General features: G+C 38.7%; 1 protein-coding gene across 1 annotated transcript in view; it reads left to right on the forward strand.

The window, feature by feature from the left end:
• The window catches only part of PRRG1 (proline rich and Gla domain 1), a 122968-nt gene that overhangs the window by 74507 nt on the left and 28578 nt on the right, over nt 1–19883 (forward strand). The window contains exon 3 of the mRNA XM_065900148.1: nt 4818–5008. Within this exon, the coding sequence (XP_065756220.1) occupies nt 4818–5008 (191 nt within the window). The remainder of the gene's footprint in view (nt 1–4817; nt 5009–19883) is intronic.

Genomic DNA, 19883 nt, shown 5'->3' on the forward strand with positions numbered 1-19883 from the left:
ATAATCATATATTAAGTTTGCGATGCTGCCTCATAATTAGAGGCATGGTCCATGGCTTCCCAGCTTCTAGTCATTCAGATATCAAGTTTCTCCCATTCTGCCTTTTCCTTTATTCCACGCTTATTGAATCATGTACTGTACCAAGGTCTTTACTAGGTATTATGAAAGACAGATGTTGGATCAAAATATTAATAATACATGGGCCCTGCCCTCAAGTCTTGAGGGGGAACCAGATAGGCATACCAAAAATTTTAATAAAATTACAATATAGTTTAGTTAATTGCTATAATTGAAGTATACGTAAATACTGAGAGTCTATAGCAGCTCTTGTCTAACGAAGTGGGGAGTACAATCTGGGGAAGGTTTTTAGAGGATTTTATACCTGAATGGAATAGGAGTTTGCTAGGCAGAGGAAATATTAGGTACAGAATTATGGAGGCATAAAAGAACCTATATGAAGGATGGTAAGATTTGGTTTGACTGAGGAATAAGGTACATGATGGGTGTAGTGGCCAAAGAGATCACCCATATTTCACATCTGTCCCTTTCTTTCCCTTCCTATTGCCACCATTCTAATGCATGATCTCATTATTTCTTAACCTGGTCTGTTGTAAGTAGCCTTTTTCCTGCCTTTATCCCTCCATTTTCTCTTCATCCTACCCCCAAATCTGTTGTACTTATACATTTTTCTAGGTTATTCTCCACGAAGTATCGGTTTAAACTCTTGAATGCTGTCGAATAGTTTAAATATCTAAGGCTAACATTAAATGCCTCCATGACATGGCTATCAGGCCCCTTTCCGGTTTCATCTCCCTCTCTTCCTCTTTTGAATCGTGTACTCTGGCCCTACTGACCAGCTCATATTCCTCATTTATGGCCATAGGTTTATTCGATTTCAGGCCCTCACTCACTATTTTGTCTTCCTAGGATGTCTTTCCTCACCATCTTTGCATGCCCCAATCCTGCCAATTTTTAAAAGGCCAGCCCAAATATACTTTTTACTTGCCCTTCTCCAGGTCCCTCTCCCATCCCGAAACACACCTACCCAGTAGAAGTACGCCTGCCTGCTGACCTCAAAGAGCATCTACCTTGTTCATCTTGTGTTAGAGCTGTTTTTGTATCTCTTTTATCTTCATTATCTCTTGCACTGAAGAACCCTGAGGTCAAAGGCAGTCTCCTACTCATCTTTGTGACTTGTCATGATCTCATTATACATAGTCTGTGTTCAGTAAATATGTCCTAAAGAAGGAATTTTGTTCACTTAGAAGAAAAATGTAAACATTTGCAACTTTAAATAATGACTGTTTCAATGAATCCAGACCCAAGATTAGAGAACTGATTAGATAAGTGGAGTAGAGATTTTCCATGTGGGCTGTTAATTTTCAGGCCTTACCATCTGCTGTTTTTCAGCAAATATATGGACATGATTTTGCCTAGATAAAGATTTTTGGCATTAAAATGTCAGTTTTAGTATGCTGCAATGCATTAAAAATATATAACATGACTACATATTTCGGTTTAAGGCAGTAATTTAGAGAGTTACTTGAGAACCTATCTTATTTCATTTATCTTTATTCTTTTGTTTTGAAGAGAAAGCATGGGTGAGAGCTATTTATTTTGAAATTATGAAAAAGCAGTTATGTTTTTTGAATTAATATACTTATTTTGTGGTCGTTTATGTGTTTACCAGACTTAGAGTTTAAATATTTTCTTTAGTAAGGGTGTTTCCTAACTGAATCTAAAGAAAACAGCTTAGGTTTTTCTTTATGTCCTTTAATGAGAAAAGAACATGTTTGATTAATACCTTAGTGTTGTGTTCTCAAAGTAAATTTACAGTCTGTATACTTGCCACATCGTGTAATCTCTGATGAAGGCATACACATGATTCTGGACAGCTGTGGGATAACCCACACCTTTTTTTTTTTTTTTTTTTTTTGCGGTACACGGGCCTCTCACTGTTGTGGCCTCTCCCATTGCGGAGCACAGGCTCTGGACGCGCAGGCTCAGCAGCCATGGCTCACGGGCCCAGCCACTCCGCGACATGTGGGATCTTCCCGGACCAGGGCACGAACCCGCGTCCCCTGCATCGGCAGGCGGACTCTCAACCACTGCGCCACCAGGGAAGCCCAACTCACACATTTTGATGAGAAGGAGGTAGAGGGAAGTAATCAACTTTAGTTTCAAACATTAAGTCCAAACACAAGCCCTAGCATTGTGGAAACTGCCCAGTGTTTTAGGAAGAAATAGTCTGATCTTATCCTATAGGTCCAAGCTGCCACCTTTCTCTTTATTTTGTTTCCACATAGAAAGAATCCCAATTCTGGTATCACCCATGAGATTTCCAAATTACCTTGATGAGGAACAGCAAATACTCTGCCACAACTTCCTATTCCCTAATATATGGCAGACGGAACTAATCTGTAACAATATCTTTCCTACTGGTCAGACTCTTACTCTAGGTGGTATCTTCTAATTGAGCACATTTGGCAGGTGAGATAAAATCTGCTTGCCAGCTTATTCCATCTAGAGTTCTCTGTATTATATCATGTTGCCTCCCAGTACAAGAAAATACACAGAAGGTGTTTGTGGAATGCTCTTGGTAATTTGATTAGGCTGGAATAAGAAGGGCTTTGTCTTGCTATATTACCTTATAGTTGCTTAGCCTTCTGAATTAGCCTGCTTTCTGGTTTCAAGAGTTAGCTGCTTTCCTTCACCCCTTTATGGAGATAGTGTATATAACATTTTCTCCTAGGAGAATTTAGGTTTCTTTTTTCCTCTTAAAAGCTTAAAATACATTATTACTGATTGGCTTATTTTCAAGAAAACTGTCCCAAAAGCCAAAGATGCGTTAGACTTTATTGACATATCTGTTGTGTTTAGAAACAAGGAAGCCAGTAGCCCTGATCAGTGTTTTACTTGTCAGACCACACTGAGTGTAGAATACAATATTTCATGAGGTAAAGACGGTACGGAGACTCCTATTTTATATGACCAACAGATGAAGGAACTAGACATGTTTATCCTAGAAAAGAGAAGCCTCAAGAGAAATCAGTTACTGTCTTCATGAATTAGTTGGCCTATTATATAGAAGAGAATTGTTTGTCATGGCATAAGTAAAACCAATGGCTAGGAAGTTGTTAATTCAGTGAAATGTTCCTTAAAAAGGGGCTCCACAGTCAAATATGACACATGCCTGTGTCATGTTCATTTTCTGGAGATTTAAAATATATATTAAATGCATATTAAGGGTCCTGAAAAGTCATGCAGTAAAAGATCTTTTTTAAATTTGTTAATCCCAGCATTCCATAAACACCTTCCTCAGAACTAGTTTTCTAAGGAGCTCCCATTTGAGTAGTGGTTTCAAACTGTGGGAGTGGGACCAGCAGCACCAGTGTTACCTGGGATCTTACTAGAAATGTAGCTTCTTGGCCCTACCCGAGACCTATGAAATCAGAGGCTCTGGGAGGTCGGCCCAGCAATATGTGTGATAAGTCCAGCATGGGATTCTGATGCTGCTAAACTGTGAAAAGCACTGATAGAAAATTCTACTATTACTCTCCCACTCAATAGCATCCTTTTATTTTTTTATTTTTTAAGATTTCTTCTAATGATATTTTATGACTGTGTGATTAATTTTTATCGATGGTTATTACCCTTCTGAAGTACAGAAGGAAGGAAACACTTATGGAAGGCCTACTGTAGTTTTCAGTGTAGCCATCTAATTGGTATCAATTTGGATACTTTAAAGAATCCTAAGTAATGAATCCATATCTTCTATGAAGTGAAATACACATTTCTAAAACGAGGTAAACCTTAAATTCATTGCTATTGTGGCTATTTTTAAAAGCATTTACCGGTTTTCATTTTACTTCAAAATGTTTTTTTGCAAAATGTAGACTTTTTTTTTTTTAAATACATCTTGAAGGATCTGTAATGTGCCTTCTCTCATGTCAGAGGTCTTTAAGATTAGGGAATTTTGTAATTTCTTTGCATTAGCAAAGATTAAATTCTGGTAGCATTCTATTTATCTCTCCAAACAAGCAGGACAGTTTTAGAAAAATGTAATTGAAGTATAGTTTAAAATGAATCTGTACGTAAAAAAAAAATAATTCCCCATGAGTATGCATATAACCATTGCCTTCTTTTACTGGGTATCATAAATGTGCATTTTGAATGTTTACACGAAATGCCCCTGTAAGTCATGCAGAACAATTTTCTTTTTCTGAAGGACATTGAAGTGGGGTTAAATATATTAAAGTGTCAAAATATATTTAAGTGCATTTAGAACAAAATTATTACTAATGTCCCTTGGAATGAATTATGGCCAGATTTGTCTTAATTTCTTGATATTATTTTGTCAACTCTTCCTTTCATACAAGTAAGTGTTCTCCAGGTTTCTATTAGGTCAATTGGAATTTTATTTTTTTTTTTTAGTTAGGGGGACAAAGACTGATAGTCCACAGACTGGATTTTGATCTCATTGCTGTTGTCCAACAGCAGAACGCCTGGGGGCATCCTCTTACAGTAATGAGCACAAGTACTGGTATCATTAGTGCTATATTTAAACACCCATGGTTGGCAGGAATGTGCTAAACTCTGGATATAACATCGTTAATCATGTCGTTGTCCCTGCCCAGGGCAACTGCTACTGAAAGGACACACTCACATGACGAGGAAGACAGCAGATTGGTGGTTGAGAGCTGAATGTCACTTTGCTGACCTAGAGAAAGAGGTTTAGGGTGTTGGCTATGTTTTCTAAAGAGTATCCAGCAGATTTCATCTTGTTTGTTAACTTTCCACATTTTTTTAAATTACAGTTTTATACTTATTATTATATCTCTTTTTAGTTTTCCTCACAGGAGAAAAAGCCAATTCAGTATTAAAACGCTACCCAAGAGCTAATGGACTTTTTGAAGAGATAAGGCAGGGCAATATTGAACGTGAATGCAAAGAAGAAGTCTGCACATTTGAAGAAGCAAGAGAAGCTTTTGAAAATAATGAAAAAACTGTAAGTATATCGGCAATCTTTTTAAAATGTTAACAGATTTGCCTACCTTTGTGATGTATATTTGAAACCTGCATTCCCAAATTGTGTGCATTGCTATCATTTAAAAACTACCCTCCCAAAGAACTAACTCTGAACGGGGCCTCTAACTAAGCCACCCGACTCTGCGGGTCAGAGGTCTAGTTTCACTTCCCTGTGTGCTGGTCTGTCTTTGAGGGCTCCATTGCCATAGGACCCTGCTGAGTTGAGATCGATCATCTGAGCAAGGGGGAAGCATGATTTACACAAGGCTTTGTTCGGGAAAGTTATAGATACCATTATGACCATACCGTGCTTCATCTGGGAGAAAGTGCAGAGGAAGCTGACGGATAGTGATGCTGTTTTAAAATGTTTTACTCCTTAGGTAGGTTTATTCCTAGGTATTTTATTCTTTCTGTTGCAATGGTAAATGGGAGTGTTTCCTTAATTTCTCTTTCAGATTGTTCATCATTAGTGTATAGGAATGCAAGAGATTTCTGTGCATTAATTTTGTATCCTGCTACTTTACCACATTCATTGATTAGCTCTAGTAGTTTTCTGGTAGCCTCTTTAGGATTCTCTATGTATAGTATCATGTCATCTGCAAACAGTGACACCTTTACTACTTCTTTTCCGATTTGGATTCCTTTTATTTCTTTTTCTTCTCTGATTGCTGTGGCTAAAACTTAAAAAACTATGTTGAATAAAAGACCTGTATGCAGAAAACTATAAGACACTAATGAAAGAAATTAAAAATGATACAAACAGATGGGGAGACATACCATGTTCTTGGAATGGAAAAATCAACATTGTGAAATTGACTATACTACCCAAAGCAATCTACAGATTCAGTGCAATCCCTATCAAACTACCAATGGCATTTTTCACAGAACTAGAACAAAAAAACTCACAATTTGTATGGAAACACAAAAGACCCCGAACAGCCAAAGCAATCTTGAGAAAGAAAAATGGAGATGGAGGAATCAGGCTCCTGGACTTGACACTATACTACGAAGCTACAGTAATCAAGACAGTATGGTACTGGCACAAAAACAGAAATATAGATCAATGGAACAGGATAGAAAGCCCAGAGATAAACCCACGCACCTATGGTCAGCTAATCTATGATGAAGGAGGCAAGGATATACAATGGAGAAAAGACAGTCTCTTCAATAAGTGGTGCTGGGAAAACTGGACAGCTACAGGTAGAAGAATGAAACTGGAACACTCCCTAACATGGTACACGAAAATAAACTCTAAATGGATTAAAGACCTAAATGTAAGGCCAGACACCATAAAACTCTTAGAGGAAAACATAGGCAGAACACTCTATGACATAAATCACAGCAAGATCCTTTTTGACTCACCTCCTAGAGAAATGGAAACAAAAACAAAAATAAATAAATGGGACCTAATGAAACTTAAAAAGCTTTTGCACAGCAAAGGAAACCATAAACGACAAAAAGACAGCCCTCAGAATGGGAGAAAATATTTGCAAACGAAGCAACTGACAGAGGATTAATGTCCAAAATTTATAAGGAGCTCATGCAGCTCAGTATCAAAAAAACAAACAGCCCAATCCAAAAACGGGCAGAAGACCTAAACAGACATTTCTCCAAAGAAGATATACAGATTGCCAACAAACACATGAAGGGATTCTCAGCATTACTAATCATTAGAGAAATGCAAATCAAAACTACAATGAGTTATCACCTCACACCAGTCCGAATGGCCATCATCAAAAAATCTACAAACAATAAACGCTAGAGAGGGTGTGTAGAAAAGGGAGCCCTCTTGCCCTGTTGGTGGGAATGTAAATTGATACAGCCACTATGGAGAACAGTATGGAGGTTCCTTAAAAACTAAAAATAGAACTACCCTACGACCCAGCCATCCCACTACTGGGCATATACCCTGAGAAAACCATAACTCAAAAAGAGTCATGTACCACAGTGTTCATTGCAGCTCTATTTACAATAGCCAGGACATGGAAGCAACCTAAATGTCCATCGACAGATGAATGGATAAAGAAGATGTGGCACATATATACAATGGAATATTACTCAGCCATAAAAAGAAACAAAATTGAGTTATTTGTAGTGAGTTGGATGGACCTGGAGTCTGTCGTACAGAGTGAAGTAAGTCAGAAAGAGAAAAACAAATACCGTATGCTAACACATATATATGGAATCTAAAAAAAAATGGTTCTGAAGAACCTAGGAGTAGGACAGGAATAAAGACTGAGATGTAGAGAATGGACTTGAGGACTCAGGGAGGGGAAAGGGTAAGCTGGGACGAAGTGAGAGAGTGGCACTGACATATATACACTACCAAATGTAAAATAGATAGCTAGTGGGAAGCAGCCACATAGCACAGTGGGATCAGCTCAGTGCTTTGTGACCACCTAGAGGGGTGGGAGGGAGGCACAAGAGGGAGGAGATATGGGGATAGATATGTGTATTACCTATAGCTGATTCACTTTGTTATAAAGCGGAAACTAACACACCATTGTAAAGCAAGTATACTCCAATAAAGATGTTATAAAAAATAATAAAACATTTTAGTTCTACAAAAGAAGAGACATATCAGAACTCCCCTGCCCACTCTGACAAGATACCTCTTCATCTCTCCTTACTCTAGACCAATTGCTATGCAAGGAGAACAGGGATGAGAAAGCACAAGGCAGTGGTATACATTCTCTGGAACTGCTTTATGGTAGGAAATGACATTACCAGTGGTTGCCATTATATAAAGATCCATTCCTGTACGCTAACCATGAAAATAACACTACATGCGAAACAAGTGATGTCAGATGTGATAAAGGGACATCAAATAATCTCAGGAGCAGTGGATGCAGAAGTTTTAAAGAAAGAGGATTTGTTCCCTTGTTAGGTAGAGAAGGATCCAGGGCGTAAGAGGAAGGAGTTCAAGGAGAGATTATCAGAGAGGCAGCATTGCTAGATTCCATGGTGCACAGCAAAGGTAAAATCAGTTTATAAAGTGATAAGTTGTGAGCATCATGGCTTTTAAATCTTAAGTCCCACAGTTAAAAACAGGGAAAAGAATATATCACCCATGATGCCATTATGCAATCACAAAGCACTGTTGGCTTTTTAATTTCTTTCCAGCTTTTTCTTCTGTATCTGCTTACTTCTTGCAGGGTTTTTTTTACACATTTTTTCTTCTTCTTAATATATGTTCATTGTAGAGAAATTGAAAATGTAGTAAAACATAAAATGAATAAAATCACTTAAATTCTTAGCACCATCAGTTTTATACTTTTGGTATTTATCATTCTAGCCTATTTTTAGTATAAATTTTTAATAAGAACAATAGGATTATAGTATAAATGGTGCTTTGTAGCATGCAGATTTTAATAAAAAACTAGCTCATGTACTTAAATGGAACTTAGTTTTTGATATTGTAATTTTCCAAAAAATACAAATTTTAGATATTCTGCTGTGGTTTTTGTAAAGCTAATGGCTTTTCATCCTGCTTTATCATTCTCCTTTAAAGGAATGGTAAGAACTTTAGTGGGAAGATACTTTGAGACTGTGTAAATATTCTGTTCTCCACCAAACTTCTACCTACTAGTTTTTGTGGGGTTTTTTTAGTGTGTAATCTTTTTATTGCATATAGAATTTTGAGCCTGAATTTCCCTTCTGAATCCAGAACATTATTAAAAACAAGCATATTTAAATGTCATTAGGCTTTTCTCCAGGTACTAGTATTTTTACAGTCATCAAACAGCATTCTTACAGCATACTACATGAAGTATATAATACTTTGAGATTGAACTATGGAATATGTCAGGACTTAAATAAACTTTGTAAATATACACTGGCTGTGGATCGTACACATTAGTCAGACATGATTTCTGCCCACCTTACATGGCATTTTGCTCTCACATACATTTCCCCTCTCAGCTAAGTTTAAGTTCAGATTATCATAGCAATATGTATAACGGGTTTATTAAAAGTCCTAAGATTTGTGAGATACAAGTAGAAATCAACTTTATTTTTCCTTTTCAGTAGAATTTCTCCTTCCACTCGTTCCTAGAGTTGATCTTGAGTGCAATCAGTCCACAGCTTTTTTGTGTGTTGTTTCCCTTATTTTGTATTTTCAAATGAGTTCCAACCTTACCCTCTAGTTTTAATGTCTGCTGTTGATAGTTCTTGACTGAATCAATTAAATTCTAGTTTAATATAACGCTAAATGGTGGATTTCTGACTCAATCATTCTGTGTACGTTTGTTAGTTGGCATTCCACTATGGGCAGGAACTTTCCCTTTATCTATCTTTCATAGATCATTTTATTCAGTGAGTTATAATTCATTGCTGTCAGTGTTTTTTGTTTTTTTTTCGGTACGCAGGCCTCTCGCTGTTGTGGCCTCTCCCGTTGCGGAGCACAGGCTCCGGACGCGCAGGCTCAGCGGCCATGGCTCACGGGCCCAGCCGCTCCACGGCATGTGGGATCTTCCCAGACCGGGGCATGAACCCGTGTCCCCTGCATCGGCAGGCAGACTCTCAACCACTGCGCCACCAGGAAAGCCCAACTGTCAGTGTTTTGATCAAAATGTCTCAAATTTGGTTAATGGAAGTTTCTTCAAACTGGCTTCTCTGTCTCTTTGACATGTCCCTATCAGTTTTTCTAGCACTTTTTTACTTTTTGGCCCAACAAGGTGTCCAGGATAATCTTGTACTTTCTCTGCCCCAGTCTTGGAATTGGCTGTTTCTCTGAGGAGCCTTTCTTACTTACAGTTAGGAATAATATTTAGAAACCAAGATCTGGGAGCTAGAGTGTTCTCATTGCTATCAGAGTATCATTGCTTCTGGGCCTTCCAGCAACAGAGCTAGGAAAATAATTACACATGTATGCACATAAATGTGTGTATGTGCATGTGTGTGGTGTATGGACTTGCATATTCATCCTGCTGATCTCCGATTCCAATACCCCTCAGGGTTCTTCTTTGTTTTCCCTATTCTGTATTTGTAGGTGCGATGTAGATATTCTTTGTAGATATTCTTCCCTGACTTTCAGTAACATCAATATATTAACTCATTTGCCCAGTTCTACAACACACATACAGTGGTTTCAGAATTTTAATACCCATATCGTAATAAGGAGGGAGAAAACATTTATATTCATCCATCCATCTATCCATTCTGGAAGTCACTCCATATGTATTCACAGAGATTATCCTATTTTTAAAAATCTGTATAGTACTTCCTAGTAAGGATGTGTCACAGTTTATTCAACCAGTCTACTGTATTTAGGCATTAAGTAGTTTTCAGTATTTTTGCAATTACAGATAATGCTGTAGTAAATAATTTTGCATTATTGGAAGTATATCTTCAGGGTAAATTCTTAGAAGTGGATTGCTCATCAAGGATTGATGCATATGTACTTTTGTTAGATATTGCCAGAGTACCCTCTGTAAAGCTTGTGCTATTTTACATTCCCACCAGATATTTGAGAGTGCCTATTTCCTCACAGTCTGACCAGCAGAGTGTATTTTAAAAGCGTTGACATTCTTTTCAATCTTTTGGGTGTGACGTGGTATCTTGGTGTTGTTTCAATTTACATTGCTCTTATGAGTGAAGTTGTGTGTTTTGCCATGTGTTTATGGGCCATTTTTATATCTGTCTTGTGAATTGTCTTTGCCTTTTGCCCATTTTTGTATCAGATTTATGGTCTTTTTTTCCCTGAATTTTTAATAAGTATATTAGAGATACTATAGCTTTTATTGGTGATATATTTCAAATATTTGCTTACAGTTGTCATTTATATTTTGACTTTGCTTATGGATTTTTATCATGCAGTTTTTTTTTCATTTTCATTGTAGCCATAAATTAAATATTTTATTAAATCCAGATTTTTAATCATAGTAGAAAACCATCCTCTCATGCCCTGGCTATAGAGGAATTCACCGAATTTCTTCTAACATATTTGAGTTTTTACATTTAGATCTCTGATTCACTTACAGTTTATTCTTGGGTGTGGTGTGAGTTATGGATCTGATTTTTTTCACATAGCTATCCAGTTGTCCAAACACAATTTATAATGAAATCCTTCTTTGCCCCAGTGATTTAATTACCCTTTATCATATACCTAATTTCAGTATGTGCCTAGTCAATTTCAGGATTTTATATTCTGGTCCATTGGTCCATCCTTCTGCTCAAATGCCAGTGCCACACTGTTTTATTTATAGAAGATTTTTAGTATACTTAGTATAAATTAGAACTAGTTCTCCTTATAAGCTCTTCTTTTTCAGTGTTTTGTGAGCTATTCTTACATGCCTATTTTTCTATATAAATTTCAGTATTAATTTTTCTAGCACAGAAAAAAATCATTTGTCAGTATTTTTATTGGGATTTCTTTCAGTTTGTAAATTAATTTAGGGAGAACTAACATCTTTAAGATATTAAATCACCCTCTACAAGAAGAGATTTCTTTCTATTTGTTGAAATCAGTATTTCTCTCTTTCAGGAATGTTTTATTGTTTTCATCATATAAGTTTTGCACAGTTCTTAGGTTGGTTCCTAACTATTTCTTTGTTGCTACTGTACATGGGTTCTTTTCCATGATATATTCTGATTGGTTATTATTTGTGAATGTGTAAGCTATTGATTTTTTTAAACCTTATTGAGTTATAATTGACATACAATTAACCACACATATATAAAGTATACAACTTGGTAAGTTTTAACATATGCATACACCTATGAAACCATTACCACAGTCAAGATAGTGAACAGATTCATCATTCCCAAAAGGTCCTTCTTGCCCCATTGTAATTCCTCCTTCCCACCTCTCCCCATGATCAAGAGCACCCCAAGGCAATGATTCATCTGACTTCTGTCACTGTAGATTAGTTTATATTTTCTAGAGTTTTCTGTAAGTGAAATCATACATTATACACCGTTTTGTCTGACTTCTTTTACTCTGCATGGTTATGTTCAGATGTCCATAGTGCACATATCAATAGTTATTCATTTTTATTGCTGAGTAGTATATCATTATATGGATATGGACATTTGGGTTGTTTCCTGTGTGGGGTTATTACAAATGAAGCTGCTATTAACACTCATGTTATTGATTTTTAAAATCTAGGTTATTGATATAACCTAACTCTAGGTTATTGATTTTTTAAAATTAATAAACCATATATTTATTTTGACTTGAGTTCTGAGAAATCCTGTGGTCCAAGTTATACTTACAAGGATGCATTAGATTTTTAAAAACTTTTGAGATACTTATAGATTCTCAGAAAATTGCAAAGATAATACAGAGAGGTTCCATGTAGCCTCTACCCAGTTTCCCTCAGTCATTACATCTTACATAATTGTAGTACAGTATCAAAACCAGGAAACTGACATTGGTACAATCCGTGTGTATAGTTCTGTGCCATTTTATCACTTGTGTAGACTCCTGTAACCACCACTACAGTTAAGATGCAGAATTCTTTCATTTGTACAAAATCTCCCTTAATAGTCGCACCCCCCCACACCACCACCATCCCTAACCTGTGGTAATCACTAATCTGTTCCCCACCTCTGTAATTCTGTCATTGCAAGAATGTTATATAAATGGAATCATATATATGGAACCTTTTAAATAGAAACCTTTTAATATTGCCTGTTTACACTCAACATAATGCTCTTGAGTTCACCCAAGTTGTGTGTATATCAATAGTTCATTCTTTTTTATTGCTGAGTAGTATTCCATGGTATGGATGTATCACAGTTTGTTTAACCATTCACTCGTTGAGGGACATCTGGGTTGTTTCCAGTTTGGGGCTATTTTAAATAAAGCTGCTATGAATATTTGTGTACAGGTTTTTGTGTGAACATAAGTTTTTATTTCTCTGGGGTATAATTGTTGTATGCTAAGTATATGTATAGTTCTTTAGGATACTGACAGACTAAGTTGTCATTGTATAAATTACTGTTTTAAATTCCCACCAGCAGTGTTTGAGTGATCCAGTTTCTCTTCATACTTGCCAGCACTTGGTGCTGTTACTGTGTTTCCTTTTGTAGTCATTCTGATAGACGTGTAGTGATACCACATTGTGGTTTTAATTTCCATTTCCTTAATGGCCAGTAATGTCGAACATCTTTTCATGTGCTTATTTTCCATTTATATATTCTCTTCTGTGAAATCTCCTTTCCTTTTTTTTTTTTTTTTTTTTTTTTTGCGGTACGCGGGCCTCTCACTGTTGAGGCCTCTCCCGTTGCAGAGCACAGGCTCCGGACGCGCAGGCTCAGCGGCCATGGCTCACGGGCCCAGCCGCTCCGCGGCACGTGGGATCTTCCCGGACCGGGGCACGAACCCGTGTCCCCTGCATCGGCAGGCGGACTCTCAACCACTGCGCCACCAGGGAAGTCCCCTTTCCTGTCTTTTGGTTATTTTCTAATTGGATTGTTTGTTTTCTTGTATTTTTGAGTTTTGAGAGTTTTCTGTGTATTCTATATACAAATCCATTGTCAGGTATGTGTTTTGTAGGCTATTGATTTTTGTGTGTTAATCGTATACCTTACTACCTTACCGACCTCTTTTATTGCTTTCAAGGTGAATGATGATGTTTTTATTGCTTCCCTTGCTTCCCTCTCTGGCCCTTATGCGTGTTAGTGCTTCTCTGTATCCTTTCCTGCCCTCAGAGACAGGATGCTGCATTTCAGCAATCTTTGAAGCAAATAGAAGAAACTCTTTCAGCAATTGCTCAAGCAATTCTCCGCCCTCTCCAGCATCACCTCTTCCTCTCTATAGAATCATTCTCATTAGCCTAGACACCTCTTAGGAAAAAAAACTCTCTTCACCCTACATCTCCCTTCAGCAATCAGCTCATTTCTTGAAACTCTGCTCTGTCTGTACTCACTCCCCTGGTGAGCTTTCCTAGTTTGTGGCTTGAAATGCTAATAACTCCCAAATTTATATCCTGGAGGGTTACCTTGAACTGCAGACCTGGGTGACTAACTGCCTACTCAACATCTCCTCTTGGAATTGGATACATTTCTACGTAGACAAATTTGTGTCCCTTCCCTCCAAATCTGCTTCTGCCACAGCCTTTCTGATCTCAGTATGCAGTAGTAACGCATCCATCCATCTCTTTGCTAAGCCCCAAACCTTGTTGCCATCCCTGACTCTTCTCCCTTTTTCATATCCCCACTCCATCTGCCAACAGTGTTGGTTCTTACATGAAAGTATATTCAGAATAGAGCCACCTCTCAGCCTCTCTACTTGTTACCACTTTACATCCAAGCCACCATCACTCTGTCATTCATATGATTTCTTGGCCCCCTCCTCATAGGTCATTCTCAAAAGAGCAGGCTAGAATGATCCTTTAAAGTGTCTTCTCTGTAACGGCTTCCTGTCTTCCTCAGTACACATCCAAGTGCTCAGAATCACCCACAAGGCACTAAACGATCAGTCCTCATCCCTCTCCCCTCCACACATCCACTGTGGCTGCAGGTACGTCTTTATCTCATCTCCTATGACACATCACCCCTTAATCACTTTTCTGTGGATTCCTTGTGGCTCCTTACACACACATAGCACGTGTCCTGCCTCAGGGCTCTGGCACTTGCTCTTTCCTATTCCACATGGATGTTTCTGAGCTCCCTCATCACTCCCCGTCAAGTTCACTTTCTCAGTGAGGAAGTATCCTACTTTAAGTTGCAACCTCTTGCCCCTTCTGGGAATTATTTTTCTTTTCAGCACTTACCACCATTTGACATCTATTTGTTGTATTTGTTTATCGGTGCTCTCCCCCCAGAACTGTTAGCTCTGTGACAGCAGTGTTTCTCTTCTGTTTTGTTCATAGCTGTGGTCTTTAGCATCTGAGACAGTGCTGGCACATAATGGGAATTAAATAAATATTTGATGAAGGAATGAACGAATGGATTGGCATATTATGAAGTACATTTAATTCATAGGAAGTAGTGATCTGAAACTTGTTCACAAGTTAGCTGATAGATGTGGACTTAATTTAAAACGTATTTTTTATTATGTTGGTGTTAGGTTCCTTTCCTTCTTTATGGTTTACGGCCTGTCATCTGAGTTTGCTTATGCCATTGAAACCATACCATTTACAAAAAGGTGTAATCAGGGGATTTTGGTCTAGTAAGTGTAATAGAAATGGTATTCTGATCCTTGATCTATTTCAGAACATCTATTTCAGAATATTGTTTGTTATTTGTTAAGAAGGATGTGCTCTGTATTAAGAAGCATTTGAATAACATAGTATCATCTTTGAAGTTCACTTGATTAATCCAGGCAGTGAAGAAAATTATTGACTTTTGCTTTCTAGTCTTAGAGTACATACTAACTTTCTTTTTGTTTACTAAAATTTATCACTCAGGACAGTTTTACTCATACTTAATTTTCATCATCCCCACATTTGAACTGTGTGAAGTTAGAAGTATGCTTTCAGTAAGAATTCTTTTTTGGTAATTTCTTACCTAATTTGGAACATAAGTCTAATTATAAGATACAATAGAAGAAAATGTGTTATACCTCATGGTCCTCCTCTTCACCAATGTAGACATTTGGTCAGATTTATTCGGATGTTACCTGCTGAGTGCCTACTGTATAACAGACACAGGACATACAACAGTGAATAAGCTGACCCTCCCTCCTGACATTTGAGATCTGGGAGAAACAGCCTGTATACTCACATAAGCGGTACTTAACAGAATGCCCTGCACAAATCCTCTGCTTGGAAGATCACATGGACCTGATTTGGTGTCTCAGCTCTGCCACCTACTGACTGTATTGCTTTGTGCAAACATTTCACCTTTCTAGGCCTCAATTTCTGTACCTTTAAAAAAGGAGAAATTACACCCTCAGCATTAGGTTTGGAGCTGTGCGCTTAGCTTAGTGCCTGGCACAAAGAACGCCTTTGATAAATATATTTTATCCTAATTTTTAGGTGCTGAATTATAATCACTTTATTTCAGAATCATTATTCGATCTCTACCATTGTTTTCTCTCTTTTCCTCTCTACAGGTCCCCCAGGGTACTTTGCATTTTGGAAGTTTTAATCTTGAACTAACATGAACAAAATAGTAGTAATTCTTTAAAACAACTATTTCGGAACTTTTCTTGACAAATTATTTCTAGTTTATTTGTGCTTGACTTTCCAAAATGGCTGTCCTCAAACTTGAGAGTGCATTAAGAATCGGCTTGGTTGCTTCTCGAAACTGCACAGTCCCCCTCAATGCCCAGATCTGAGTCTCTCATACTATACCACAGCAAAATAAATCAGGACTCTTTGGGGGAAATGGCTGATTCGAGGGCTGGAGCAGGGAGAATACAAGATGAGCTGAAGTGTACTGTAGTAACAGAAAGTAAGGAAGTACTCAAAGAGCAAATGAGAGCATGTGCAAGAGGCACAGGAGCCAATCTGAAGGAGTTCTCAGCGGCCAAAGGCGGAACAATTTGAATAACAAAATAAGTGATGTAGTATTGGATTATAACCTAAAGCATATAATAAATGCTTGAGTCCATAATGATATAAATAAATGAATAAATAGGTGAGAAGAGACAAATCTACAGTACACAAGAATTCCAAACTGTGTATGTAAATACCCCCCTCTCCAGGAGGCAGAACTTAATTCTCTGCCTCTCTTGAGGGTTGCTTGGTCTTAATGATCTGCTTCCAAAGATTAGAGTATGGAAAGTGGAGGGAAATACCTTACTTCTCCACTTACTTTGCCAGTGGAGAAAGCTGGCAAACCACTACCTTGACAGGGTGATCAAAGTTAGCATAACCAGTGATAAGTCATGTATAGCATGTTATGAGAAGGGACTTCGCCTCTGTGATATTTTCCCCCCAAAGCAATTACCCCAATGGAATTATGAGAAAATTACCAAAGACATCCAAATTGAGATATATTCTACAAAATACCTGACCCCTCATAACTGTCAAGGTCATGAAAAAGAAGAAGAGACTGAGAAACTGTCACAGAACAGATGAGACTAAAGATATATGACGATTAAGTGCAATGTGGATTGGATTCTGGAACAAAAAGGTCATTAGTGGGAAAACCAGTGAAATCCAAATCCATTGTTAATAGTAATGGACCAATATTAGTTAATTAATTATAACAAATGTGCCATCCTAATGTAAGATGCTAACATGAGGGGATACTGGGTGAGGGGTACAGAGGGATGCTCTGTACTATCTTTGCGATTTTGCTGTAAATCTAAAATTATTCCAAAATTAGAAAAAAATTTATTTTAAGAATACACAGCCCAGGGTCCACAGGTCTCCATAGGGCCAGGGAATCTGCTTTAATGAGCAGTCCTGGGGATTCTAATGTAGGTGATCAGCAGATTACATTTTGTTAGATTGTAAAGCAAATGGTTTAACTAAAACTGCTTAGTTGGAATACTCAGAAAGCTTTGCAGCGGGTAGTATTTGTGGGGGTGCGGACGATTGTCCTGTCTGGGGCTGTCCCATGCCCTGTGCACTCCATGCTCCACTCCTCCCCCAAGCTGTGTCTGAAATTTAGAAACTGGGTCCAAGGATTTTAGTCTAAGTCCAGCTATTCCTTTTTGGATAATACCTCTCATTCCAAAGTGTTGCCTTAAATTTGTCTTGTGTGGAAATTATTAAAAGAGAAATTGAAGAAACAGATATGCAGTGCTCCTTCATACTAGGATATGCTACAAAAGCTACATAGGGGATCTCTGAATTCAGAGCCCACGGCAGGACGTACGTAGCATGTAGACACTTTTGGGTGAAGATGGTGATTAACAAGAAGTGCTCAGTGTCTGAGGTATTTAACAGTTGGTCACTAGTTCCCTGGAGATTACTCGTCACACCTGCAGGCAGAAACTTGGATTCTTTGACATTGTTAGGGGAACTCCTATTTCACTTAGCTTCTCATGATCCACTGATGGCCCTTGAGCTACTGATTCAGAGCTTTGCCCTTTGAGAGCTGAGGGAATTTAGGAAGGTAGAGTCGAGCCTGGGCATAGACATATAGGGGCCAAACAGGGGGCACCAGTGTGGCTGTCTCCCAGTCATACTCTATGCATTTCCATCCAAATCTTTCCACACCTTCCCTGGACCCATCCCAGACCCTCTTGGAGGAGCCAAATATGAAGTTCCCTTTCAGCCACAAGGGGTCTTTCCTGGGGCTCCCATGGGCTTTGTCACTGTTTCTTTTCTTTTCTTTTTTTTTTTTTTTTTTTTGTGCGGTACGCGGGCCTCTCACTGTTGTGGCCTCTCCCGTTGCGGAGCACAGGCTCCGGACGCGCAGGCTCAGCGGCCATGGCTCACGGGCCCAGCCGCTCCGCGGCATGTGGGATCTTCCCAGACCGGGGCACGAGCCCGCGTCCCCTGCATCGGCAGGCGGACTCTCAACCACTGCGTCACCAGGGAAGCCCTGTCACTGTTTCCTTTGGGATCTCTTGAGAGTAAGTTAAACAGGACCAAAGTCTATTTTGTGGAATTGGTATTCTGAGCTGCCAGAAAGATCAGGAAGGTCTGACAGCATGTTGTCCATTATATGATCATTTAAGGTAAGTTTTTATTGATTATATTGTCGATGTTGTTTTTAAATTTGTGGTGAATTTTATTCTCTGGCAGTTGGGCCCTTTTGTAGATTATAAATCCTATGTAGTTTCAGTTATTCTTTTCAGGTTATGGTAGTAACTTAATTTGGAGGGTTTCAGCCTGCATATTAACAAAGCAGTGGACTTGCTCCAGTGTGGGTCTCTCCTGCCCACGCCAGCAGTCTGTTAACCTTGACCTGAAGTTACCTCAGCACGTTTCCTGTCTTAATGCCAGTTAATCTTTTTTCAGACCTCCCCTCAGAGACTGGGTACTGGTGGGGCTGAGGGGTCCATTTTTTTGGTCATTTGTAGAATCATCTGCACCATAGACTTAATATAACTCTGCGTATCTTAGGCAGCAATGTCCAGTTAGTGATGCCCTGTTTAACCTCCAAATATGCTGCTATTTACCCCCGATTACCCTCAAGACACACGTGGAATTTCAGAGCTCATCAATACTCATTAGAATTAGTTTGCCCAGAAGGAGTTCTCCTAATAGAGCTGGTAGAAATTCAAGGGTTCCATGGGAATATCACACCAGAGTTTAAGGTCACATAAGTGATGAATCAGGTGTCTGAAAAGACCCTGCCTTGCATGACCACTCTAGTTTGACAGTGTAGACTCTTATTCCTTGAAGACAGGCAAATCTCTTACCTTTCTAGGCACTTTGGGACATAAAAATTCCTATCCATTCTCTTCCACTTGAAAGTTGAGTGTTGGATTCGCTTTAGGTGCTCACCTTTTCCTCCTCTGCTCCTTCAGCTTCTGCTAGACCTTGACCTGAAGATCGTGGAGGAAGGAAACGGTCATGATCTCCTCTTTAACCCTTGCCCCTTCCCATTTCTCTCTCCTCTGGTATTTTGAGGACCTGGGAGAAGGAAGCGGAAAGGGGACAGATGTCTCTAACTAACTGGTATTGCTGTCACCCCCTCTTGGCTGTCGCTAATTCTTTGGTGGGCCTAATTATAAGTTGGGTGGGAGATGCACAGTGTTCTTCAAGAGCTCCTAGAAGAAGCCTCCCCACAACACAGTTCCAAAAATAGGACTCATGACTCTGCACCGGCCTCTTTTGCACCCTTCCCCAGCTGCCTCCTATCCTGGTATGCACACCTCACTTCCTCGTTGTTGAGGCCATCTGCCTGGCAAACAGCCCTCTGGGGCAGAGTAGCAGCAACATAGCTCGCGTTTTGCACAGTATCCACCTAACTTATGGGAAGTACTTACACCCTCATTGTAATCCTTGGAAGTAGTCTGCTCTATTGCTGACCCTGTTCCCCACCTTGCTTTTCCTCATATC

Source organism: Phocoena phocoena, chromosome X (assembly GCF_963924675.1).
Source record: "Phocoena phocoena chromosome X, mPhoPho1.1, whole genome shotgun sequence".
Classification (NCBI taxonomy): Eukaryota; Metazoa; Chordata; class Mammalia; order Artiodactyla; family Phocoenidae; genus Phocoena; species Phocoena phocoena.